Source organism: Nematostella vectensis, chromosome 14 (genome assembly GCF_932526225.1).
Source record: "Nematostella vectensis chromosome 14, jaNemVect1.1, whole genome shotgun sequence".
Classification (NCBI taxonomy): Eukaryota; Metazoa; Cnidaria; class Anthozoa; order Actiniaria; family Edwardsiidae; genus Nematostella; species Nematostella vectensis.
The window spans coordinates 12,491,740-12,518,215 of NC_064047.1; the positions used below are offsets into that span (position 1 = coordinate 12,491,740).

At 42.5% G+C, this 26,476-nt stretch overlaps 2 protein-coding genes and 1 long non-coding RNA gene across 4 annotated transcripts in view; 2 read left to right on the forward strand and 1 right to left on the reverse strand.

The window, feature by feature from the left end:
- LOC125559927 (tripartite motif-containing protein 45-like) overlaps positions 1 to 26,476 on the forward strand; it is a 103,159-nt gene that overhangs the window by 58,132 nt on the left and 18,551 nt on the right. The gene's annotated exons all lie outside the window — the stretch shown is intronic.
- On the reverse strand, positions 1,661 to 3,084 carry LOC125559935. Its single transcript, XR_007306604.1, has 2 exons — positions 2,771 to 3,084; positions 1,661 to 2,634 (listed from the first exon to the last, which is right to left on the reverse strand). It is a non-coding gene; the product is annotated as an uncharacterized LOC125559935 (long non-coding RNA).
- LOC5504151 lies at positions 12,291 to 26,333 on the forward strand. The gene is made up of 17 exons (XM_048721445.1): positions 12,291 to 12,296; positions 14,042 to 14,299; positions 14,496 to 14,610; positions 15,501 to 15,914; positions 16,039 to 16,233; positions 17,613 to 17,660; positions 18,351 to 18,398; positions 18,929 to 18,979; positions 19,490 to 19,543; positions 19,967 to 20,014; positions 20,414 to 20,461; positions 24,239 to 24,292; positions 24,601 to 24,654; positions 24,780 to 24,880; positions 25,387 to 25,445; positions 25,512 to 25,648; positions 25,861 to 26,333. The coding sequence occupies exons 1-17, from the start codon at positions 12,291 to 12,293 to the stop codon at positions 26,331 to 26,333; spliced, it is 2,163 nt and encodes a 720-aa protein (XP_048577402.1).

Consider the following 26,476-nt stretch of genomic DNA (forward strand, 5'->3'; position numbering starts at 1 on the left):
ATGTAGTAGTGTAGGCCGTGAGAGGGGCCCTCGCAAAGCAGAACTTCACCGACACCGACTACGCGCTCAAACTTTACAACCAGACCTCCCTGGAGTCGATGCGGGCCCACGAGCTGTCCGACTACTACGTCCCCAGCAAAACGCAGAAGAACGCCGAGTTGGCGTACATAGGCGCCGGCGCTCTCGCCATCGGCTACGCAGCTAGCCGCTTGCTGTGATGCAGCTGCCGTCGAAACGCGTATACGTGCGTATGCGTCTAGGCGGCCTTTTTCCATGCTGCGCGTATACGTACGTATACGTACGCCAAAGGCGTAGCAGACGGCATCCGCCTGTTGAAGACTGATTCCCCCGTCGCGATACGCACGTAATGGCCCGCCGGAACGGCAAGCGCATGTCCGACGAAGAGCTCGATGCGTCCCTTCGTCCTATATACTACGCCAAAGGCGGTTTCCAGGGAGTGACCGCTCTGCATGCCAAACTTCCCAAGGGCTCAGCCTCCATAGATCGACCGCGCAGGTGGGTAAGCTACGCCCACTTTTAGGAGCAGATACCAAACCGTATCCACCAGTCGGACCTGCTATTCTTACCATCCGACCGCGGGTGCAAGTATGCCCTGACTGTCGTTGACGTTGCTTCACGATATAAAGCCGCCCGCCCACTGAGGACTAAGAGCGCGGCCGTCGTCTCCCGCGAACTCGCTGGCATCTATGAAGAGGCCTAAAGTCCTCATGGTTGATGACGGCACGGAGTTCAAGGGTGCTACCACGAAGCTCCTAACAGACCACGGGGTGGAGGTCCGACGGGCTGAGCCTGGGCACCACAGGAGCCAAGCTTTCGCCGAGTCTTTCCATCGCTGGCTGGCGCAGCGCCTATTTCGTGCGCAGTACTCGAAGGAGCTTGCGTCCGGCAAGACAAACCGCGAGTGGGTTACTGCTCTGCCAATCGTCATCTCGGACATGAACGCAACGAAGACTCGCATGACTGGCCTTGCGCCTGAGGACGCCATAAAGCTGAGGCGCGTGCCTCTCAAAGCCGAAAAACCTCCCCCAGAGGTCCCCTTAGATGTCGGAACGGAGGTGTACATCGCCGTAAACGAGGAAGACCTTCAGGACAAGGGCCGACGGCGAGCGACGGACCCGAGGTGGACAAGCAAGGCGTACCCAATACTAAAGAGGGTCATGGAGCCCGGACAGCCAGTGTTGTATTACACGGCCTACTCTAAGCACGGCTTCACGCGATCGCAGCTCACGATGGGCTCGCGGGCGCACGAAATCGGCGCTTTCAAATGTCGGCAGATTTCCCCACTTTCGAATGCATTTCGCTTCCACGGTAACCAAAGGCGCGTTCTGTAAACAATGCACTGCCGATTGGCGCGAGCGCTGAAATCAGACCACCAAAGCAGCACAAATATTGTATCTGATGTTAATAAAAGTCCAGGATTCAAAAGAAAATTTCATTGTCTTTCTTATGAGAACCTCTTTTTTTCCCGTAAGTCCTCTGTTTTTCAGAAACTGACAAAACTCTCGAGCGTATGATTGTCAATCGATCAGAATTTTCTGGCGAGTGAGATATCTACTCGAGCGTCCTCTGTAAAAACACGAGAAAATAACCTATCAAATCAGACGAACAAACAAAACTTTCATGAACATTTTCTTTGTTATGCTTCTCTGTGTATATGTCTTGAAAATCAGCTCTTCTAACCTAAAGCTTTTCAAGTTATTAAAGTTTTTGTGAGGTTCTCTATTTCGCATCTAGTCGGAAAATGAGATGGTTGGAGCGTATAACGGGGATCGAGCGAATGAGTATCGATTTGATATCTAAATGAGATTTTTGGCCGATAGTATTTCGGCAGAGGATCGAGTAACTATTGATCTGTCTTTCCGGAAATTTCTCAGCCAAAGGACAAAATGGCGACTGTTAATCTCTGCTTTGAAGGGAGAAATTTTCGCGCGCGTCCAGCGTTTCTCGAAGATGTGATGTCAGGACGAATCCGCAAGGATTGAATGAGTACCATTTTCTTTTTTGATTTTCATTGATTTAAAAATCCTGAAAGAACAAAATGTTTAATATAGATTCAAGTAAACGTTCTATAAAATCCATCGACTTTAGTTTGGTTTTTGTAAAGTTATTAGCTTTCAAAGTCAGAGCAAGCGTAATTCTCAGTCCACTTTGCCGTGGTTCCCAATTGTTCAACCGTAGGCCCACTCTAGTTCATATATTCATAAATTCTTATTTTGTTATTTGAGAGTGTTTTTTGTACTTCACCCGCTAAAACCTGAACAGAGGGAAATTTGTTTACTTAAGCTATGTTCTTGTTAACTCTTCCATTCTAAATCAGCACAACTAATTCAAAACAAACGATATTCCTGGATTGAGTTTGCTCTTAGGGCTGGACCCTTCACAGAATGTAGTTGTAGAATATCATCTGAAGGCTGGATGACACTTGCTTGTAGGTTTTTCCTCAGGTTTTAATTTAACTTTTGGAATGTGACAGGTCCAACATCTATTTTATTTGTATTAGTGCCTTCACATATGGAAAAAGGGTGCTTTGCTCCTATTTCTTGAGTGACCTACTGTATGGAGAACTTGGCAGGTAGGCATGCTTGACCTCCCCCTCTTTAGCTAAAAAGATTCCTTTGCATAAAAAAAAATATATGAGTACTTGGTAGCAGCTACTGCACAGCTGCTCTAGAAGCTAGACTAGGAATTTGTCAAATCAGTTGAGTAGACTAATGTGTAGACAAAAACAAAAAGGACAGGCATCACTTACGTTATCATGAACATCCTAAATAATTGTCATCAGTTTCTTGAAGCACTTTAACACCTCCTCAGTCTCAAAGATTCTGTTTCTATTTCCACTAGACTATGGTCTCTACCACAGCGGTCCTTAGTCTTAGCCTAGTCTGACAGTAAAGACAGCTGCTTAAAATACTTTGACATTGCATCAATGGTTATGCAAATGATGTGTCTGTTCATAACAAACCAAAAATGATTTTAGGACATGTAAGGAAAACTATGTTCACCTGTGGCTATGCCATCCTCTATCACTTTTTTGTAATTTGTGGTTCCTTCTTATGATTTAAGTTTTTTGAGAGTCGGGTAAACAAAAAACCCCCAGGATTCAGAAGAGGATTAGTTTACACTAAGTTTGTTTTTGTCTTGCTTTCTATTGCTCTTAGTGATTTATATAGTAGGAGATAGAAGTTTCGTTTCTAACTCTTCTTTTATTGATAAATAACTCAATGATAAAGTTTTGCTGCTGTAAAATTAAAGCAAGCTCTCGTGTACTCACTGTATAGGGCACCAATAACTATCAATCAAGTCTCCCAACTCTTAATTAATAAATACTCGGAAAATCTAGGGGCATATAATTTTTTAATTTATATAGTTGAATATATTTTGGTTGATATAGTTCTTTGGGTATCATGAACTAGAGTTATCACTTTTTATGGGATTCACAAGATAAGGCATAGAAGAGGAAGACGGCTAACAAGGACTTGGAATAGCAAGTAAAAATAAAGCTTTTTTAAGTAAAAGCAATCCAGAATAATAAAAATAGAGAAATCATAGATTCCACTCAGACAATAACAGGTATTCTAAACCCTTGTACAGTTGTTAATGAAATACACCAGTACAAGCCAAGTAGCTTGGAAGGATTTCATGAAAAAGGTGGACTCATGTATCAAGGATACATGCTGCAAAAGAGTAAGTGGATTTAAAAGACAATTATAATACTACTATTTTTGCTTAGGAATATATTTTTTAGAGAAAAGATAAAGGCAAGATAAAAATTACTTACTTGCCCAGTCATAATGAGATGCTTGAGATAGGAATTTAGCATTTTATAAATTGTTCAAAGGGGAGTGATGCTCGAATTGTATAGTACAAGGTTGTTATTAAAATATGTTAAGGGTTTGAAATATACAGTACCGATGTTTGGAAAACAGTTACATGTAGATCAATTTGCAAAAAAACATCATGTAAGACATATTATTTAATAAATAAAAGGTATTCTATTACAAATATCACCATGGACCTTTTGGTAAAAATTGAAGCTAGAATCCACAGAGCATAAATGCTTTAAAAAACGATAGAATAATAAAAAAAAAATTGACATGCTCACAGACTTTATCCTTCTAAGGAAATCTTTTAGAGACTCCTTCCTCGGGGATCTGTCCCATTGGGCCTCACTTTTCGTTCCTAGAGAAACACAATCACATTGCAACCTCTCTTGTGCAGCCTTGACAACAGATTGGTAAGAAAATATGCGTCGCTCTTCTCGAACCCCGACAAAATTATTTCTTCAGAGAGACTCAAGCTTGTCATTGAAGCTCAATTTTTTGCTGCTTTGTTTTTTATCTTCCACTATTAGTTGTTTTCCTTTCTAAATCCAATAATTTTGACAAGACTCCTTCGAACAGCCTTTGCCGCCATTTTTAATTCCGAGTGTTTTTGTATGGATAACCGCTGGTTTTTGCGGGCGCGCGAGAATACGAAAGCGCCGATTTTGACCACTTATTAGCCCACCGTGTTGCGTAGCGTGACGCCAGCGCGATCGAAGAAATCTTCTGGTCGCGCTAGCGTCACCCTTGCGCCACGCTAGCGCCACCCTAGCGTGATCAGCGCTTGTGCCTTCTATTGCAGCTGAGGCACGTGAGTCTAACATTCCACTTGTAGTGACCCTGACTGTCGTCCCGCCTGTCGATACTGAAGCATTGGGGATGACTCTTGGTGTGCCCCTGAAGCAGAAGCTGAGTGCCACAGAGCGTGCACTTCTTTTCCGCGTCAGCAATCATGCCGAGCACGTGGTCTACCGTCAGAACGTGGTGCGGCCCCGTGTACTTCGTGCGACCCTTTTGCCTGTCGTCTATAGCGTATCGCTTGAGTCGCGCTATAATGAGCTTTTCACTGGGCGTAGCCTGCAGTCCTGGGGGAACCAAGGCACCTGGGGTGTCATCGGGGGGAATTACGCGGACTATCTGGTTGGCGAGCCGCACGCGGGAGATGCCGGTGTACACAGCATTCGTGATCCAGCCCTCTAAGCTGTGGTCTATGATAAACAGACGTCTTGGGTTCTGGATGGTCTTGCCCTGCACCCGGTGGACTGTCCCCCAGCCCGCGTATTTCCACTCGAGGGGAAGCCCGTTAAGGACCACGCCGAGAGGGACCTCGACTACCGTGTCTTTGTACGCGTCGACCTTCTCGCCCCTTTTGCCTGGCACGGGCACCGGCCGTCCTTGCTTGCGATAACGATGCGCGACGCTAGGATCGGGGTCAAAGCGGATGGTTGCTGGCAGTCGGAGGTAGTTTTTCCTGTGGTGCTCTACCAATCGCTGCTGGACAAGGGCCCCCATCTTGTTGGTCGAGCACACCCACATATCGCTTGGGTGGGCCTGCTCGATCGCCGCGCCGAACGCCACCCCATCCCACTCCTCTCGAAACACCTCAAGCTGTTGGGAGTCTGGCTGACACCAAATCCGGCCCTTTACGTCGTGGAGCCTGGAGGAGGGGGCGGCAGAGGCGCAGTCGCATGTACTGTACGGCTTTCCGCAGTCTTCACACAGGCAGCAGTAGTCGGACTCGAACCAGCGTATGTTTCCTTGTGCCCACTCCTTGAGCATATCGTGAGGCCCCTATTTATCTCCCCAGGGCGGGACACGGCCGCGTGGCGAGATACCCTAGGATGGCGCGTAGCACTTTAGTCTGCACCTTACAGCACTCGTCAATGATGATTACTTCTGCAAGACGGTCGAGTTTGTGCCCCAGCTCGGAAGGTCTCCACTCCTCTATCGGCTTCTCCGCTGGTATGCAGGGGTAGTGGTGGTAGGTTTGAGCGCGCACCGCGAGGCGCGGGTTGTTGCGATGGTCGTGGGCGAGGTCGTTCTCGGGGGTGAGCACCACAGCGTTACGGCCACGGAACATGCTTACCGCCCACTCGGTCTTCCCCGATCCTCCCTGGCCGGCTAGATACATCCTCGCAGAGGTTGCGGCCACCAGATCGCACTGCAGACTCGGCACAGTGCTTGGCTCCCTAGCCAAGCACCCCGACCTCTTCGGATCCCAAGCCGCCTCGGGCCGCCACTCGTACCCAGGCCTCTTGTGGCGCCACTCTCCATACCTCGGATTTCGCTCCACGAGCTTTACACCATTGGATATCTCCTTTGCGTATATGGCATCTGTGCACACTCGGAGGACGTCTTCGCGAGGGATCCGCCTCAACATGCGTCGCAACGCTATGTTTGTGTACGCCAAGACAAAGGCCCTGATGTGGTACCATTGTGAGCGCCGGACTACGTCTTTGTATTGGATCAGATGAGCCCCGTCGGCATGCTCGAAGTTAAGTAAGTGGTCGGTGCCCGCAAGGAGGTTTGTCAGATACGCGGCTTCTTCACGGTCGCGGACTACGATCGAGGACTCGTCGCCATGGCGAGCGCACTTGCCTACGAAACGGACAGCGAGATCTCGACCCTGCAAATCTTCGCCGCCGGGGCCGGAGTGGGGGAACTTGATGGAGTCCTTTTTTTCCGACGCTATACAACACCTCCCTCGCCGCGGCCATGGCGAGGTCACCCGGGTCTAGCAGGTCCTTGAGCTCTGGCGTGGTGATCCAGCCCTCGTTTTGTTCCAAGTGCTTCCCTACCCTCCCGAAAGTGTAGGGGTGGCAGGCCTCAGAGAACCCCCACTCGGTCAACTGAATGGCCCCGGTCAGTTGAAGAACCTCGCTCAATGGCCGTCCCGCAACATCCGCGATACGATACACGTTCGTGGGAAGCCGTATTTCCGTACCAGATCAATGGCGTCCGAGGCGCCGCCGAAGACACTGTCCTCGCATCCTAGGTACGCCGCACGCATGTCGATGTGCTCATGAGGCTGCGCCCCTAAGTTTTCCTCGCTATTCCACACTTTGGACTCAACCTGCGCCGCTCGCCAGACGTCCCTGTATCTAAGAGGCGTTGGCCTGATGTTTTCTCTTTGGGTCCACTTCTTGAAGCGATACCCTATTGCGCCGCCCATCGAGTGCGTAGCCTCGGTGTACTCTTGGTAGGCTGGGTGATCATCAGGGAGCCACTGAGGATCATGTCCAGTCTCGTCTGTAAACGCCCTGTCGATAGCCCATCCGTCTTGTCCCGATCGGTACAGTTTGCCTTCGTGCGTGACTATAACACTCCCACACAGCCAGACCCTCGTGCTTCTGGGCATCGCCCTGTTTATGAAGCGAATGAGCACCTCCCGCACCTTCGCCTCGTGCGTTTTTGCGGCGGCACTGGTAGCGCGAGGCGCTGCCTCTCCCTTACATAAAGAACGAAGCTCCCTCTCAGCCTCGAAGTCTAGGCCGTGGACGCTCGCGATCGCAGGTGGTTCAGTCGGAAACTCCGCCCAGGCGTGATTATTGTGGCAAAGGATGGTGACCCTCGTCTTAGTCCCGTACTTCCCCGAGTCCCACAGGACGTTACCCAGGGCGTCCACGGCTACTAGCTTTACCTCGAGCTTCCTTTCCATCTCAAAGAGGTCTTCTTTGGTGCACCCCTTGGTGGCCAGCTTCTTGTCAAATCGCTCGAGGATCTTGCCCCGTGTCTTGGTTAGACCAAGAAAGCGCAAGGTGCCGCGATTCCTCAAGAAGTCGGCAACATAGCTCACAACACAGTTAACGAAGGCGTCACTCCCCTCTCGCACAAATATTGGCCCAGGCTCACCATTTTGCTCAGGTAAAGGGCGAAGCTCGTATCTCACGTAGACGAGGTACTCTCGCCCCTTCTCCCAAATACCCGCATCGATGCCTTCCAGGGCGCCGACTGCGATTTGCCCCCCCCTTTTGACTAACAACCCACCGATCTTGTGCTCCGAGCGCCCTTCCTCCTCTGTGATTGGCGCCAATGGCTCTGCGGGGGCCTTACCAACGACCGTGAAGAGTCCGTAACGCCGGTCGGGGTCTACCATCTCGAGCAACAGCGGAAGCACTGCGTTCGCCCGCAGAGACTCTCGCTCGTGCGAGACCCACCACACCGAGCCGTCGTCATTAATATCAGGCCCCCGCACAACCGGCTTTAGAGCAATCACACCAGTTCCACCAAGATCTCGCATCTCCTGGTAAACACTGGCGCTTATGTCTCGGCCCCGTAGAGTGGCATCCACGCTTTGGAACCGAAGATGGGCGCCGCCGACGAAGAGAGAGTAGTACGTCTCGGGGTCTAAGCTCTCCGGGCCCTCCTACCGCCGTCCCGGCAGCAGAGGGTCGAACTCGCCCCAGACCTCCTCCGTCCACACCTTCTCCGGTACGAGCGGCTTAAGCAGCCTGTGTTTGACATCGTCGGGGATGTCCTCGTCCAGGATGTTTTGGACCAGCCCCGCCAGTACGGCGGGCGCCTCTTTGTCACGCATGCTATCGAGAATCTCCTCTATATAAGCGTCCATGTTCGGGCATAACTTGAGCCACCCAGTCTCTAACTGAGAGTTTGGGTATGCCCCGCGCCACCCAGTCTCTAATTGACCACACCATGGGCTGCGATGTCAGACAGGACGAGTGCGAACCGTTTCCGAGCGCGCCTCTCGATGCCACGCATCCTCTGCCCTTTACGATTCTCTCCGCAGGGGCGTCACACCCGCGTCTCCGACTGAGTCCCTATGCCGCAGACCATGCACGGCACGGGGAGGGGGCTGCCCTTACGGAGCCTTTGGAGGTGCACCTCGCAGTAGGTGTCCAAGCACCTCCGGCCGCACGTGTTTGCGTGCCCGATCCTCAGCCACCCGCAGTAATCTTTTCCGCACTTCATCCTTCGAACGCTCGGTATACCACAGGACAGACGAATATCTAATTGCAAGGCCAGCGCCTAATTAATTATTCATGCGCGCAAAACACCTGCAGCCCTAATTGGTATTCATGCACGCGAAACACCTGCAGCCCTAAATGATTATTCATGTACGCGAAACCTATTTTGCCTACATTAGCTCTTGCCGATTGTTTATGTACATGAAATCGTTTTGGCCTACATTAGCTTTTGCCGATTATTTATGTACGTGAAACCGTTTTGGCCTACATTAGCAATCGCCCCGTACGCGAAATCGATTTGGCCTACATTAGCGATCGCCGATTGTTTATGTACGTGAAACATTATAAGCTTGATATATAGAGACGGGGCTGGGGGGCTCGGAGGGGCGATTCGCGTCTCCCAGGCCTAAGACAGGAGACGGGGCTGGGAGGCCCGGAGGGGTGATTCACGCCTCCCAGCAGTTTCTCTGAAACCCCACGGTCCCCCCCCCCCCAACCTATTTCCTTTCTGTTTGCACCTTTTGGAAGCTACAGGTTTTATCATAGGTGAAGTTGACCCAAACTATAAGAAAGAAAGCTCAGATGTCAGTTTTCACGGCATGAATGGGTTGTTTAGTTCGAAAACTCCACGCTATGTAGAGAACAAACTTCTGAAGTAAAATGAAAAGGCCAATCGCTTTGTGCTGCTTTATGATTTGATTAAAATATTTCACACAAATAACAGGTAGTACTTTTATCTTAAAGACACTTTTCTGGGTTTTTACACCCCTTGTTATTTATTAATTTGCCTTTGTTTATCCGATATAAGTAAGTAAATAACTTAAGCTTTGTATTTCTTGGATATCTGTCGCGGTCGCCGGATGTCATCTTATTGTTTTACTTTTTGTCAAAATTTTTCTCTTCAATCTCTTCAGGATAATAAAACTCCGACTCAGGGTGCTCGTCCATTCCCATCTTTTTTGGTGGCTTTGGTTTTTTGGTCGATTTGGTTTTAGCGAAATTCGTGCAAACATACAGAACAACACAAAAAAGCTCACAAAATGTCCCGCTCCGGATACGGAAAAAGACGGCCCCGCCAATCAACCATTTCTGTTTCTTCTGGGTGTTAGAATTCGCTACTCGAATGTTTGCTGTCGCTCATTTTGCAGTTTCCAGGTGGAAAAAAATTAAAAAGATTGTGAAATTTTTTTCGTAGGGCAATGCGGAATTCCGTAATGCCCCCAGAGACGGGCAATTTGGGAATGTCACGACTACCAATAAGCCAATCACCGCGCGCGTACTATCGTAGTCATATAATATATATATATATATCGTTTATTATTATTATTATTATTATTATTATTATTATTCTTTTTCTTTTTTTAATATTATTTTCTTTGGTTCCTGTTTTTTTTGCTGTAGGTAGGCAAGTAGGGGAGACACCTCACAACTTTATTTTTCTGGCAAAGTCAGCTGTTTCAATATCTAATTGTGTCTTAATACACCAAAAACTGGAAATCGACTCTGCCAAATTTTCGTCTTTAATAAGACTTCTTCAGGGCTAAAACTGGAAATCGACTCTGCCAAATTTTCGTCTTTAATAAGACTTCTTCAGGGCAGACTGCCCTGAAGAAGTCTTATTAAAGACGAAAATTTGGCAGAGTCGATTTCCAGTTTTTGGTGTATTGTAATCATTGTTCTGGTCGCTTTTGGTGTATTGTATTCATTGTTCTGATCGCGACAGTTTGGGCTTTTTGATTCGAATTGTGTCTTAAGATATATTAAATATGTTTTAAAATAAATTTTTTCGTTTTTCTTGTATGCTCCTGAATGTAGCGTTTTGCAAAGAGCAGGCATAGATTTAGTGGTTGATTCGCTGTTTTTTTTTCTGGGTGGAGATGATAAACAATATCCTTATATTCTAATGCAATGTCTTCGCTATTTCTGTCAGTCCACCAATTTTTAAAGCGCTCAAGAATTTCTTAACCTGTTTGCATTCAACAAACAGATGCTGTAAATTGTGGATTTCTTTGCAAAGACAGCATTTGTTAGATGAGTCTACAATTTTATCTCTGAAGAGAGAGGCGTTGCATGGGAGGATGTTATGAGTAAGTTTAAACTGAAACTTTCTCTGCTGAATGTCCCTGTTCATGAGAAAGGGAGCACGTAGATATGGGGAGGTTTTCCTGAGTGGAACCACATTTAATAATTCTTTTCTCGGCTGCTGGTATTTGAAACTTCTTTTCACAGAGGATCTCTCTTGCTCTTGTTGGTGTAGTTGTGTTCTGAGGCAGCGGTTCTGTTTTCATTCGGAACTTCCACTCAGAGGGGATGGCTTTTCTACATGCAGAGTGTTAGAAAGTTAATTTTTATGCCATATAAGCGCATTTGCTCCTTTTCTGAAATCCACATTCGTTGTTCATTATTTGTTTGATTTAAAAAAATCCGTGTTTTTGCCAGTTCGGCTAAAAAATGGATTTTCTTGCAATTTTTGCATGCTTATTGTTCAAAATGTTTTCTTCAAACACCGATGCCTTCTCATTAAGCTCTGATTCATGCCAAGCATTTAAAACATCTCTGTAAAAGCTTTGGAGTTTAGGATTAAGAGATAATGTTTTTACATCAAAATCACAATCGAAAGGAAAGTTCCTCCAACGGATTGTAGGGGGAAGTAGGGATGCGCTTCCAACTCTCCTCTCCTCGCTCGTCTTGTGTGCGAAGTCGCTTGACCCAGCTTGTTTTGATAACCTTATTTATAATCGAAAAATCTGTCATGTTGAGACCATCTTCGATTTTTTAAATTTAATTTTAGGAGGTTTTCCGTCCCCAATAAAACACCAAATTATTTTGTTTTCATGTTTACAAGTTTAAAACTAAGGTTTTCTTTTTTAAGGTTATTTTATCATAAGTAAAGTGGATGCTGAGTACGTAAACTGACTTCTTTGGCCAGCGGATACCGAAGGGCGTTTCTTGACAATGTCTGTTTCTGGTGTGTCATGGTGTTTCATGGTGTGTCATGATGTGTCATGTCCATTGTTTAGCGCACAGCTAGAAATGCCGTTGTAAAATGTGTTGAACCACTTTATTGAATGTTTTCAATGTTTCATTATAAAGTTCCACTCAAGGCTATCAAAGCTTTTCTGAAAATCTAAGAAGAAAGCAATTCCAGGGATATCTTCTGTTTGCGTTATTTCCATTAGATCGACAATCATGCGCACGTTTTGCCCTTTATATCGATTGCGCAGTCTGATTTGGGTGTATAATGTCTGGCAGCAGCTACGATATTCTAGTTGCTATTGTTTTTGACGCGATTTTATAGTCAACATTCAAAAGGGTTATAGGTCTCCAATTTTATAAATGGCGCACCAAAAATTAAATGGAGATATGAATGAAGAAACTATGTGTAAATTTTATGAAGCCAAACACAAATTAGATTTATTTGCACGACAAAAAACAAAAGGCGCGATCATTCGAAGCCGTGACAAGTGGCACAAAATGGGTGAGAAAAACACGAGATATTCTTTTAATTTAGAAAAAAGACAACATGACAGTAAGTATATTACAAAACTGAATGATAGCAATAATAAAGAAATCACAGATCAGAAAAAAAATTACGAATAAAATACAAGATTTCTACAAAAACCTTCACACGCCATCTCAAGAAAGTGAGGGCGTGTCCACTATCTCTGTTTATTTCTTTGGCACACCCCCATGAGGGGGGGAGAGAGTATGAATATTTTCTGGAAATACACCATATTTAATTTACCTTATAAAAATGCTATAAAGTACTGCCCTGTGTATGAGTTTTTGGCGGAAATCGAACAACTAAATTCAAGGAAGAGAGTGGATCTTGAATCCTCGCTTCGTTGGCTTTCGTGGGCTTAATGTGTTATTTGGAGGTCGATTCCATACTTTTTAATGAAAATCGATGTGACGTAAAAGGTATGTGGTTCTGAAAACACAAAATGACCGTCAAGTAATTTGTAATAAACAAACCTTTCGCTTATATAAAAAAAAATCGAAGAGTACTTATACTTTTTACATCGAAATTGATCTGATATAGTAAGTGTTGTGCACCATCCCAATCTGATTAAATAAGCTTTTATGCACCGTCCTTTAATGGATTGAATTGAAGTTTGAAGTCAAAAGTCTTGCAGTTGTAGATAAAAAGCTCTTTTCTTCCGTTTCCTTGTTTGCGATAGTTTTGTTTATGCGCCAAACGCATAAAAAGACGGCTGTGTTTAAAAATCTATGCAATGAAACTACGGCAAGTATTCGAATTCTTTTCCAGGTTTGATTTTCTGCGCGCTCGATCGAAGGTTTGTTTACACATCTTCCATAATTGTCTAGAATAAGATTTCTCCTCTACTATGATATTTTTGGAGAGGCTTATTACTGGATACTTTTGGTGTGTTTTTCTTGAGAGACACGGAGGTCTGAAGGTCGTTAGTCCTATTTTGCTGCAGGAAATAAATTATTTTTGTGATTCTGTGAAATCTTTAAAATGGCGCCTTTGCGAGTGTGATCCTCTCGCTTACAATATCGCGTGAGTTAGAACTTTTCCATCCGGTATTATCTTGAAATAAAAACCATTTTGCACACCTCCTCTCCGGTAATGTGTGGAAATGGCGTGGTCTCGGAGTTTTCTAGCTCAGCCGTTTATTTCGTAAAATGTGGCGGTCCTTGGCGTATGATATGTAGTATAGATTCTCCTAGATGGCGCCATGCCATACATGTAATTAAATGAAGAAAATAAATGTAAAAAAATGAAGAAAATATGCAAATACGTCATTAATTTTTCATAAGCTGTTTAAAACATGTTGCAGTATTTATGACGGTGGTCTGTGTGACAAAAGAAAGAGGCCCTGCAAGAAAACAAACATATTTGGTGATTCCTTGATTCAGAAAACCTGACTTGTCACGTGACCGAATTCAAGGTAAATGAGAATTTTTATGCACAAATAACTCACCTTAGCGGTTTGAATAAAGTTGAAATTATCCGGGTATCCGAGCTTTGCAGTGTTGCTGATTTAGAAACTTAGCTCGTATATGTATCTGTCTGCGGTTTTCAGACATGGTGTTACCAACCGTTTTTGCTTTTTTTTTTTTCATTTCAGGTTTTATTTTTAAGGGGGCGTTAATTGTCAGTTATTAGCTTCTATTATATGCTTTTTCTGGACCCAAAGACACGCAATGAATGCATATGTACAGGATACACGATGGAACTTTTGCTGCTCCCGAAATGATCGGCCATGAGACTTACTGGGTGAAATATTTATTTTTACCTATATCTAGGTCTTTGGCGATGCATGGTCCCCAAGGTCTACCCCTCAAGAGCTGCCAGGGGATATGTTTGATCTGTTTGGGGTCACATGTGACCTTCCTGACCCACCAACCAAAATAGGGGACTATGACAACCCCGGGACCCCCGCGGGAGGACTGTACATTAGGATCTCCAACAACAGGATCGACGCCAGTCTGGAGAAGATGAGCTTTATTTCTTACGACTCCCTCTGCTTAAATTGTAGCAGGAAAGGTGTTTGCGTTTTAAGGGTACGTTTGCTAAGAATTCTTTTGATGCTATATAAACTAGAGAACTCCTGAAAATTATATGATTGATAATTGCCTATGTTTGTATACCTATACACTAGTGTTGTAATAACGTATTTTGATAGCGCTATTCAAGTAAGATGATATCGCTAATGAAACACGGTTTTGCGGGTAACCAACGATCACCTTTGTTTCATAGAACGATTCGTGTATGATAAATGGACACTGCTTTGCACCTGAACAGCCTAGCCCAAGGGACTGGTGTAAGCAATGCATGCCAGAGACTGACCAATTTGATTGGATTCGGCGGAAAGGTACTGTCGCGCCCGGTCAAACATTCTATGACTTTTGGTATCCTAAGGAACTTCAAGCAATCTTGACAACTCATTGTTCCAATTCATTCTCGCACATAGTAGAGTGGATAAGCAAACTTATCAACATGCCCCACTTATCAACATGCCCTAATGGCAAAGCTTTAGCAACAGCGATACAATAATCCCTGGCTAGAAATGAGATTGATTTGACCAACTGCCGTGCCCGGGAGGGGAGCAGAAAGGTCCCCCCCTTTCTGAATCCTAGATCCGCCACTGTAATATGAACCCTCTTCAAACAGCGTAGGTTATAGTGCTACCTAAAAGGGTAGAGATGGAACTCGTGTTGCAGAAAAAAGCGTAAAATATTAAGATTAAAGATTAAAGAAGAAACAAAAAAGACCCGCACGAACAACAATGTTGTTTTACCATTAGCTACTATGAACTTGTTTTCTAACCCTATGGTGTCTGATATTACACAAGCGTACTTCAATTTCATATAAGAATAATACTATTGTTTGTATATTCGTTGCAAATTTTGACTTTTGCCGATTTGACTTGTAGTTCGTAGTCAGGAATAAAAAGAAGATGTCTTTCTCTTCCTTTTTTCCCTGCACTGACATCACTGCATTAACTTAAAAAGCTTGAGCTCATATTCTCATATTACAAGCAAAAAAAACAGTATTTTTACATAGGTTATCGTCACCTATACAAAGGATTTGCAAGAATGTGTATGAAGACTGCACAATTCAAACTAGAAATTCCATAACAAAAGCAAATTTTTTTATGTATGACATAAATAGAAAATTATATAACCCTCAGTTTAAAGAAATTTTGTTTTATTATTTAAAACTAAAATGATTAGATTACTAATTGTTCAAATATTTTTTCAGTGAACTACCCTCCAAACTTTACCTCTCCGTCTGTTTGGTTCGCTCTCGTTGGCGAAAATCTGTCGCTTCAACTTAAGGCAACTGACCCTGAAAACCGTACAATAAACTACAGGATCACTAGCACGGATGCGCAAGGTTACACGTTCACACCAAACGGGCAGCTGAACTACACCATGACGTCTACAGACAACAAGACGTTCACATTCGTAGCGACAGATGAGTGCAATGCTAACGATACAACCGCGATTACCCTTATGGCGCAATTTTGCCCATGCCAAAACGGAGGTACATGCTATCCCCATCCCTACTACCCTAGGGGGTCTGGCCAGTACGAATGCGCGTGCCCAAAAGGATTCAATGGAAGTCGATGCGAAATGAACATTGATGAATGCCAGTCGAATCTTTGTGTCAACGGTAAGTGTATTATGATGAAATCAGATTGGTAGCAAGACACTCACCTAGTACCGCCTGTTGTTCAGCTCTACATATGCTCAGCTTACGAGCTTTTTTAATCTCTTTTAACATCACTTCAATTTAGGTTCCTGTGTCGATGGTGTCGCCGGCTACACTTGTAAGTGCGATGCTGGATTCAAGGGTCGACTTTGCGATGTGAAAATCTCGAACTGCTCTGAAGACTCGTGTTATCCTGGTGTCAACTGTACCGAGGACCAGAGTGGTTTTGTCTGTGGTCCGTGTCCTGTAGGTTTATCAGGAAATGGAAAAACGTGCATAGGTAAGAGCCTTACATGTAGATCTCGAAAATAAGCAGGTCATTATTTTTATAAATGCCTGGGCCCGGCTTGCGTTACACTTTTGTTGTTTTTGTTGTTGTTGATTTTTAATCCTAAAATCTTATAATTTGAGAAGTGTGTACAGGACCCGAAACGATCCCCAAAAGTTCCCCAACTGATCCCGGGACCCGAAACGATCCCCAGAAGTCCCCGAAATGAACCCCAAGTAATTGCAGTACTGGACAAACAAAAGGAATGTGGAGGGATTGGCTTTCAGTTTTAAAAACAATTTAACAATTTAACGTTATTTGTTTAACTATCAGGAAACTTACATTAACTAAAACCATAGTATTAATTTTTTTAAAGATTTTAATATACGACTGCGCCGGAAATACAGTGGTTGAGTCAGAAATTGGGGTCAAATGACAATTCCCGTGATAGAAATTTGAAGAACCAGAAGAACCGTGAATAAATCATTTATAGATAAAAAGATTTATAGATAGAAAGTCTCTACATCGATCCACAGATAAAACATAAGGTTATTCTTAAGGTTACTTTTGTTCATGTTTGTTTGTATCCGGTGAATGAAAGAGCAATCATGTGCCGACTACATAAAGGAAATTAAAACTCGCATAAATATTGCTTTCAACAAAAGCCACATCTTGCAACGGTAGAAAAAGTGTTGTTCGAGTGCATTACTCAGTGTGCTTTTGTTATTCCGCCATCTTCTCGGCCAAACCGGCTGCCTAAAATGTGTCGGTAAATATTCGCTCATGTGAACATGGATTTCGTGGTGAAATACACGTTTGGTTGTCAAATGAATATGGATTTTTAGGGGTGATGTTAACCGGAAACGAGATTTATATTGTCAGAGTATCTAGTCATGTGCCGGAACTGCAAATGTTTAGAGTGTGATGGAAGGTTAACAGTTTGGTTGTTCTGAGCAAGGCTGTGCTATGCTAATGTTGTATTCCTTTTAGTCGCAATTAAAAGTTGTGTATTTGTTTTGGACTCTGTTTATGGGTTTACCGCCGGGGCAAAACCCTTAATTATGCTTTAAAAGTTGCAAGTGATTTTTTCTTCTTTCCCTTTGTCCATTACCGCAATTCCTTGAGGTCGATTTCGGGGACTCCTCGGTATGGTTTCGGCTCCCGGGATCACTTTGGGTACTTTTTGGGATCATTTCGGGTCCTGGGATCATTTCGGGTCCTGTACAAATGTTCCATACATTTATGATAAATGAGGCCTTTTTTGTTTCATGGCAGGATGGAGGTTGCATTGTGATATACACGCATTATACAATATTAATATGAATATTATTTTTTTAACAAATACGTCTTTTTTCTTTTCATGCCAATATTAACTTACTATTCATTTCAAGTACCAGCGACCAAGCCTCCGATGACGACAGAGAGCGCTACCTCAACAGGTAAAAACGTAACCGATTGCGCAGAGATACAAACGCTTTATTAGTTTTGTGTTAAATGAAACAAAATATATAACAGGTGACTATAGTGAAGCTTGTGTTTTTGCTTTAAAGCCAAAAGAAACAGCCTCTGTCAAAACTTTCTCTTAAAAGTAAGGGATTTCCTCTCTCCTATGTAGGGAGCGGTAATAATCTGTTGCCAGACCTAAAAAAATATCCAGGAGTCAATGGGTTAAGTGTAGTAGTTCTTCTAGTTATCCAGGAGTCAATGGGTTAAGTGTAGTAGTTCTTCTAGTTATCCAGGAGTCAATGGGTTAAGTGTAGTAGTTCTTCTAGTTATCCAGGAGTCAATGGGTTAAGTGTAGTAGTTCTTCTAGTTATCCAGGAGTCAATGGGTTAAGTGTAGTAGTTCTTCTAGTTATCCAGGAGTCAATGGGTTAAGTGTAGTAGTTCTTCTAGTTATCCAGGAGTCAATGGGTTAAGTGTAGTAGTTCTTTTAGTTATCCAGGAGTCAATGGGTTAAGTGTAGTAGTTCTTCTAGTTATCCAGGAGTCAATGGGTTAAGTGTAGTAGTTCTTTTAGTTATCCAGGAGTCAATGGGTTAAGTGTAGTAGTTCTTCTAGTTATCCAGGAGTCAATGGGTTAAGTGTAGTAGTTCTTCTAGTTATCCAAATCCTGTTGATCCTTTTTTAGAACTGGTGACCCAGCTTCCAACCGCAACGGAGAGAGTCACTTCGGCAGGTAAATGACATCAAGAAGCAAAATGTATAGAGCCATTAGTCAGTCGCTAAGTCAGGGCCTGGGACAGAGATCAGTAACCGAAGACTCGTTACCATGGAAACATGGTCGCCATGTTCGGTTAGTCTTAACTTTAAACACCAATGACCATGTTGAGAAAAACAGCGGAGGGAGCAGTTTTTACTAGATGATTGACATGGGAGACTCATAAAAAATTGATATCTTTCAGCTAAATAATATGCTCCTTACGAGGTCAGCAAAGGTAGCTATCATTTTTTTATCAGCTTCATTACTGTCGACCGAGCTGCCAACGACAACAATCAACCGGTATCAAACTTATTATATAATATTGTTGATAGAAACGAAATAACTTAATGTTAAATAAGGAATAATTCGATCAAGCTGCCAAAGACAACGGTCAGAGTTACTTCAATAGCTGAATAATGAAATCAACAGATATCCAACTTGTTATATAAAACTGATCGACCCAAATTAACTAATGTTAATAATAATAACCAATAATTTCTTATTAGTATCCTCGACCGAGCAGCCCAGGACAACGGAGAGAGTTACTCCTTCCAAAGGTGAATGATACAACAAACAATTATCAATTTTTTTCATCAAAGCGCATTATCATTTTTTTTCATCAAAGCGCAATGGATCAATGTTAAACATGATAAAATGAGTACCAACAATTTCGTATAGTATCGTCGACTGAGAGAATAACTTAGAGAATAGACTAGAGAATAACTTCAGCATATGATTAGACACCAGGATCTTTAACCGTGATATTTTTCATATATGAAAACTGCACCATAGATAAGCTAACATAATATATACTTTTAAAATCGCTACGTCCATCCGTTTTTGATTGGTCGTGAGCTATATTTCGTAATTAGCCTGCAATGAACCAGAATTCTTGCAGGCGCCAGTAGGCGCCACCATCGAAAAAGCGCTGGCCTCGCTATGAACAAAGTGATCTTGCTTATATGCAAAATGCTTCACATCCAATTACCGCAATTCTTGCACGTGATCCCATGGAAAAGATTGTGAGAAATAGGTGTAATAAAAATGCTATTATCTTTTTTTATCAGCTTCATCGTCGTTTACCGTGCTGCCAACGACAACAGAGAGAGTTACTTCCGAAGGTGAATGATACAAACTACTGATATCCAACTGAATTATATATATTAAACACCAACGCGAAATAAATTAATGTAAAAAAAAAATGATCAATAATTTCTTATTAGTATCTTCGACCGAGCTGCCAAGTCTTAATAGTGATGACTTTTTTGGTAGTAGGAACCCACGTAGAGATATGTAAATTATTTTTATCCATATACGCGCTACTGTAAAACATGCGCTTTTTTGTCAGTTGTAATGTTTTTGCGTTTCCCGCCACTATTCTCATGTAAATAATCTTGTAACGATTTACTTTCTTCAGTCTGCCCTGAAGAAGTCTTATTAAAGACGAAAATTTGGCAGAGACGTGAGAATGATGATGATGATGATGGTGGTGGTTGTGGTGGTGATGATGATGATTGTGGTGATGGTCAATAATTTCTTATTAGGTTCGTCGACCAAGCTGCCAACGACAACGATGGCTGTTACTTCAAAAGGTGAAAAGTGCAATCAACTGATAGCAAACTTTTTATACATTATTGATAGAAACGAAATATATTAATGATCATAATGATAACAAATATTTTTTATTAATATCTTCATACGAGCTTCCAACGCCAACGGAGAGAGTTACTTCAAAAAGTGAATGATACAATAAACAGATATCCAACATAATATAATATATTGCTCATCATTTATCAAAATAAATCAATCAAAATAATAATAACCAATAATTTCTTGTTAGTATCGTCGACCGGGCTGCCCACGACAACGGAGAGAGTTACTTCAAAAAGTGAATGATACAATAAACAGATATTCAACATAATATAATATATTGCTCATCATTTATCAAAATAAATTAATCAAAATAATAATAACCAATAATTTCTTGTTAGTATCGTCGACCGAGCTGCCCACGACAACGGAGAGAGTTACTACAAAAGGTGAATGATACAATACACAGATATCAAACGGAATGAATGTTGAAAATGATAAAACGAGTACCAGTAATTTCTTATTAGTATCGTCGACCGAGATAATTACTTAAGCATATGATCAGGCACCAGGAACTGATAAAAAGCCGTGATATTTATCATCTATGAAAACTGCACCATTAGATCAGCTTACACAATCTATACATTTACAGTGAGGACACAGCAAGCGGGACATGCTGAACAACTTTGACCAATCAGATTCGGCTTGAACGCCGTAAACATTTTAATCTTGTACGTGTAGTCGACCGTAGGAAAGGTGTTCAAGCCGAATCTTACTGGTCAAAGTTGTTATGCATGGCCCGTTTTCTGTGTCCTCTCTGTAAAATCGCTATATCCATGTGTTTTTGATTGGCCGTGAGGGGTACGTCGTCATTAGCCTGCAATGAACCAGAATTCTTGCAGGCGCAAGTAGGCGCCACCATCAAAAAAGCGCTGGCTCCGCTATGAACTAAGTGATCTTGCTTATATGCAAAATGCACCACATACAATAAGAGCCATTCTCATTTGCACAAGGTCGCATGGGAAAGATTGCATTCAAGCGAAAACTCGTTTTTGTCAATGTTTCCATGGTAGCAATGACAGGTTCAAGGAAGGTAAGTGAAATTCTTCGACTTGAGCAGATTTCATTTCGTTGATTTTTTGAAAAGATTCAACAACAAGTAATTGGACGACTTTTCGGGCTGCTTTTGCACCTTTTGGAAGCTACAGGGTTTTATCGTAGGTGATGTTAATCCAAACAATAACAACGAAAGCTTACTGAGCTGACATCTGAGATGTCAGTCTTCACTGCATGAATGGACTGTTTAGTTCGAAAACTCCGCGGTATGTAGAGAACAAACTTCTGAAGTAAAATGAAAAGGCCATCGCTTTGTGCTGCTTTATGATTTGATGGAATTTTTGCATTTACAAATAACAGGCAGTACTTATCTTAAAGAGACTTTTCTTGGTCTTTACAACCCTTGTTATTTTTTCGTTTGTTTGTTAATCCGATATAAATAACTTAAGCTTTGCATTTCTTGGCCATCGGCGGGGGCTTCTAGTCATCTTATTGTTTTTCTGTTTTTCAAAATTTTCCTCTTCAATCTCTTCAGGATAATAACACTCCGACTCAGAATGCTCGTCCTCTCCCATCAGCAACTTTAAGACCTGTTTGTTCTTGTTTTTTTTTTTGGTTGCTTTGGCTTTTTGGTCGATTTTGTTTTAGCGAAATTCATGCAGCCGAACAAAACAACACAAAAAAGCTCACAAAATGTCCCGCTCCGGATACGGAAAAAGACGGCCCGCTGATTAATCATTTCTGGGTGTTAGAATTCGCTACTCGAATGTTCGCTGTCGCTCATTTTGCAGTTTGATGGTGGAAACATTTTCAAAAAACAGAAGATTGTGAATTTTTTTTCGTAGAGCAATACCGAATTCCGTAATGTCCTGAGAGGCGGGCAATACGGAAATGTCACGACTACAAGTAGCCAATTACAGCGCGCGATTACTACCGTAGCCTATATATATATATATATATATATATATATATATATATATATATATATATATATATATATATATATATATATATATATATATATATATATATATATATAGTGTTGGTTTGAGAAAAATACAAACTACATAGGTTTCCCTACAGGTCTGTTTCGTGGTTGCCCACTCATCAGGGGATTTAATGAGAATATTCCTACCATCGTATATATACTATTAACATTGAAATTTACATAATAATAGACTGATAGTTTTAGCTAAGGCGGTAAGAGGAACAATAGCGAGTTACATTAAATATGCGGGGCGAAAACTAACAGTGCGGAGCGTGTGAAAAATTGATAGCGCGAAAATTTAACGGTGACGGGATTAACAGTTCTAATTGTTTCGTAGCAGGGCTTTGTTTCTGTGGCGGCACGAGGACACGAGTTCATTGCGTTTATTTAGAGTTGATAGTTTGGGTTGGCAGATGATCGTCAGCTTTTCCTTGAGGCAGAGGTTGCAACGCTTAGTGGTACTGTTGTAGCATACAAGCCTTCAACCATCATTTATATATATATATATATATATATATATATATATATATATATATATATATATATATATATATATATATATATATATATATCAATATGAACGTAGGACTCTACCGCGACGACGGACTAGCCATCACCAACGCCACACCCAGAGCCACCGAAAACCTAAAAAAGGAACTATGCCGCATCTTCAACGACAACGGACTCCGAATCACCATTGAGGCAAACAAACAAGTTATCAATTTCCTAGACGTCACCCTCGACCTAAAACGTAATGCACACCAGCCGTATACAAAGCCGAACTCCTCGCTACAATATGTCCACCGTGAGAGCAACCACCCGCCCTCCATCACCAAGAACATCCCTGCTGGTATCAACAGACGCCTATCTGCCCTATCTTCAGACCAAGCCTCCTTTGACCAGACCGCGCCGCCTTACCAGAAAGCACTCGACGATAGCGGATACAACTACACGCTACGCTACGATCCCAACACCGTAACCAACCGAAAAACCCGCAAACGCAACAACATCCTATGGTACAACCCGCCCTTCAGCAAGAACACCAGCACCAACATCGGCCACAGATTCCTCACCCTGATAGACAAGCACTTCCCGAAAGACAACCACCTCCGTAAAATCTTCAACAGAAACACCATCAAAATCAGTTACAGCTGCATGAACAACACCAAACAGATCATCGACAACCACAACAAGCGCATCATCACCGCATCGTCGGCCACCGAGATCGCCAACTCCGCCCCTACCACTACCAACAACAAGACATGCAACTGCCGACAGAAAGACACCTGCCCTCTAGACGGAAACTGCCTACAGACATCTGTTATCTACCAAGCTACCGTAACTCGAAAAGACAACAACACCTCGGAAACATACGTCGGGCTCACTGAAAACAGCTTCAAGACCAGGTACAGAAACCACACCGCATCATTCCGACACGCCAAACACAGAAACTCCACCGAACTCAGCAAACACGTCTGGACTCTCAAGGACAACATGATTGAGTACTTTATTTCATGGCGCATTCTTTCTTCCCACCCCGCCTACAACAGTACCACTAAGCGTTGCAACCTCTGCTTCAAGGAAAAGCTGACGATCATCTGCCAACCCAAACTATCAACTCTAAATAAACGCAATGAACTCGTGTCCTCGTGCCGCCACAGAAACAAAGCCCTGCTACGAAACAATTAGAACTGTTAATCCCGTCACCGTTAAATTTTCGCGCTATCAATTTTTCACACGTTCCGCCCTGCATATTTATGTAACTCGCTATTGTTCCTCTTGCCGCCTTAGCTAAAACTATCAGTCTATTATTATGTAAATTTCAATGTTAATAGTATATATACGATGGTAGGAATATTCTCATTAAATCCCCTGATGAGTGGGCAACCACGAAACAGACCTGTAGGGAAACCTATGTAGTTTGTATTTTTCTCAAACCAACACTATATATATATATATATATATATATATATATATATATATATATATATATATATATATATATATATATATATATATATATATATATATATATATATATATATATATATATATATATATATATATATATATAATATGGAATAAAAATTGACTAAGTTTTCGCTTACAACGTTTTTTTCCTTGCGCCAGCGTGTTACTGAGAATAGCTCTAATAAAAATGCAATTATCTTATTTTTATCAGCTTCATCACCGTCGACCTACCTGCCAACGTCACCGGAGAGGGTCACTTCAGAAGGTAAAAGATACAATCAACAGATATCCAGCATAATATATATTGCTCATCAACGCAAAATGAATTAATGCAAAAAACAATAATTTCTTATTAGTATCGTCGACCGAGCTTCAACAACGATTAAAAAAATATTAGCTGAGGGGAGAGAGGAGGGATGTTATGAGATGCGCAGATATTGACCGTTGTAAGTGTGGGGATGTAGACGCAGAGCGATACACTCCTGACCATCAGGCTCATAAAGCAGGAGTTTGTGGTTTCGTTTTTCAATTCATAAGCAGAAGTTTATGTACGAAGCTTACTTTTTGTTTCAGATCCGACCACATCCACAAATATCCGGAGCACTGCGAAAGTGCCAATTACAGCAGGTGTCTATTGCAGCCATACATTTTAATATTTCATTTTTTCATGCAATGTTATAGTTTTATTTTTATCTAAACATTCTTATTTTTACCCAAACTTGTTTAACTGGCTTATTTGAATACTTTTCTAGAATATACTGCACAGTGTCGTTTGAAGATTCCTTGGAGAAATGAGCTGTCTGATAAAAGAACTAAAGAGTACAACGACTTGCAAACGTCTTTGGAAAAAGAGGTACTTTAAAGCATCTTGCACAGGAGTACTCAGCCATCAAGATAAAGTCTCGAAGTCAAAGCACGTGTCTAGAGGGGGTCCGAGGGGTCCGGTGGTCACGTGACGAGATGAGCTCAACTCCGGTTGACTACCTCGTTGGTTGTTAAGAAAAATAAACATTTTATTTGTGTATTTGATAGGAAAAGTTCCTAGATGGATCTAGTCACGTATAATTAGAACTAAGGATACCTATTTGAACATAATTGATCCGTGATCAATGAATTACTCATCTGGACCCAACCCTGCAATTTTCTCTGGACACGCGGCCACAGAAACTGTAAATCTTCCATCAATCAGGACTCTATCAAAAGGGCGCCCAAAGGATTATTTATGAGCATGTTTTAGCTTGATCCTTGAAACTTTATTAAGTGCAGCCGCGTAGCAATGCAGTTCACAGTAACACCATTTTAACCACGACTTGGTGGAGCTCAGGCAACTACAACAATTGAGAGTGCATTTTCCATCAGTTTCAGGCAACCTACAAGAATGATGCAGATTTCCAGAGAGTCAACATTGAATCGTTCAGGTGAGCCAACTTTCATTTCATTGATTTTTAACTAAGAATTCACAGCTATTTTCTGTGCCCCCACAGCAAGGGAAGTGTTATAGCCAAGTTTAAGCTATTTTTCAAGACTGAGAAGAAGGACCCACTTGGACCTTTGGCAGATGAACTCAAGAATGGGAAGCTTGGTGACATCGACGCAGATCCGAACTCGCTTACGATTTTACGTAAGTACCCCCACACTGCACAGCAACAACAAGAATGAGCAGTATCACACCAGCAGCAATGATCCCTTATTAATAGATTTTATTTGTTTCTGTATTTTGAATATTTCAACTGCACAGCAGCTGGTATTTGATTCAAATGCGAACAAAACAATAACGGCAACAGAATAAGATTCGACAAGTTTGTTATTTTGCTTTGCTTTGTTCATGAATAGGCCCCCAAGAGAAAGAACAAGAAGAATCTTCTCAGACCGAAATTGTAGTAATCGCTGTGGTTGTGGTCATTGTTGCTGTTCTAGTGGCTGTCGCTTGCTGTATACTGTTCCGTCGTAAATACTACTACTACGACTTGGAAAAGAAATCTCGCAAGCAACCAGAGAAGGACCCTGAACGCTTCACATACGAGAATCCCGAGTACTGTGACATCCCTGAGCTGGAAAACAACCGCGAAGGCGTCACCAAGCCCGCGCCTCATTACGAGATCATATCGCCAAGCCTTCCAAAGAATTATGTTGTACCGAGAGAAGGGCTTGAAGCTAAAAATCACACATACGAGGAGCTTAAGGCAGCCAAACCGATCTATCAGACCCTGACACCTGGAGTATTACAAGAAGAACAACAGAACAAACCCTCTTCTCAGGCAAAAGCGAGCCATAGCGTTTATCATAACGCTGGTTTTCAAAACTAGCCTACGTTCACTGAGTTATTTCCCATTCTAAACAGATTTTGTTGCTTTTTTAATTGCTAACTTAATTTTTCTCCTTACTGTGCTGTGTGACTATAACAAGACGGGATTTTTTTTTTCATAACTTTTTATACTTGTAAGGCATG

Excerpts from the sequence above, each read along its gene's own strand:
- LOC5504151 (XM_048721445.1), top strand. Across the intron at positions 18,399-18,928 it reads GGAGAGAGTCACTTCGGCAG|TATCCTCGACCGAGCAGCCC; the intron begins GTAAATGACATC and ends ATTTCTTATTAG. Across the intron at positions 24,881-25,386 it reads AAACGTCTTTGGAAAAAGAG|TTTCAGGCAACCTACAAGAA; the intron begins GTACTTTAAAGC and ends ATTTTCCATCAG.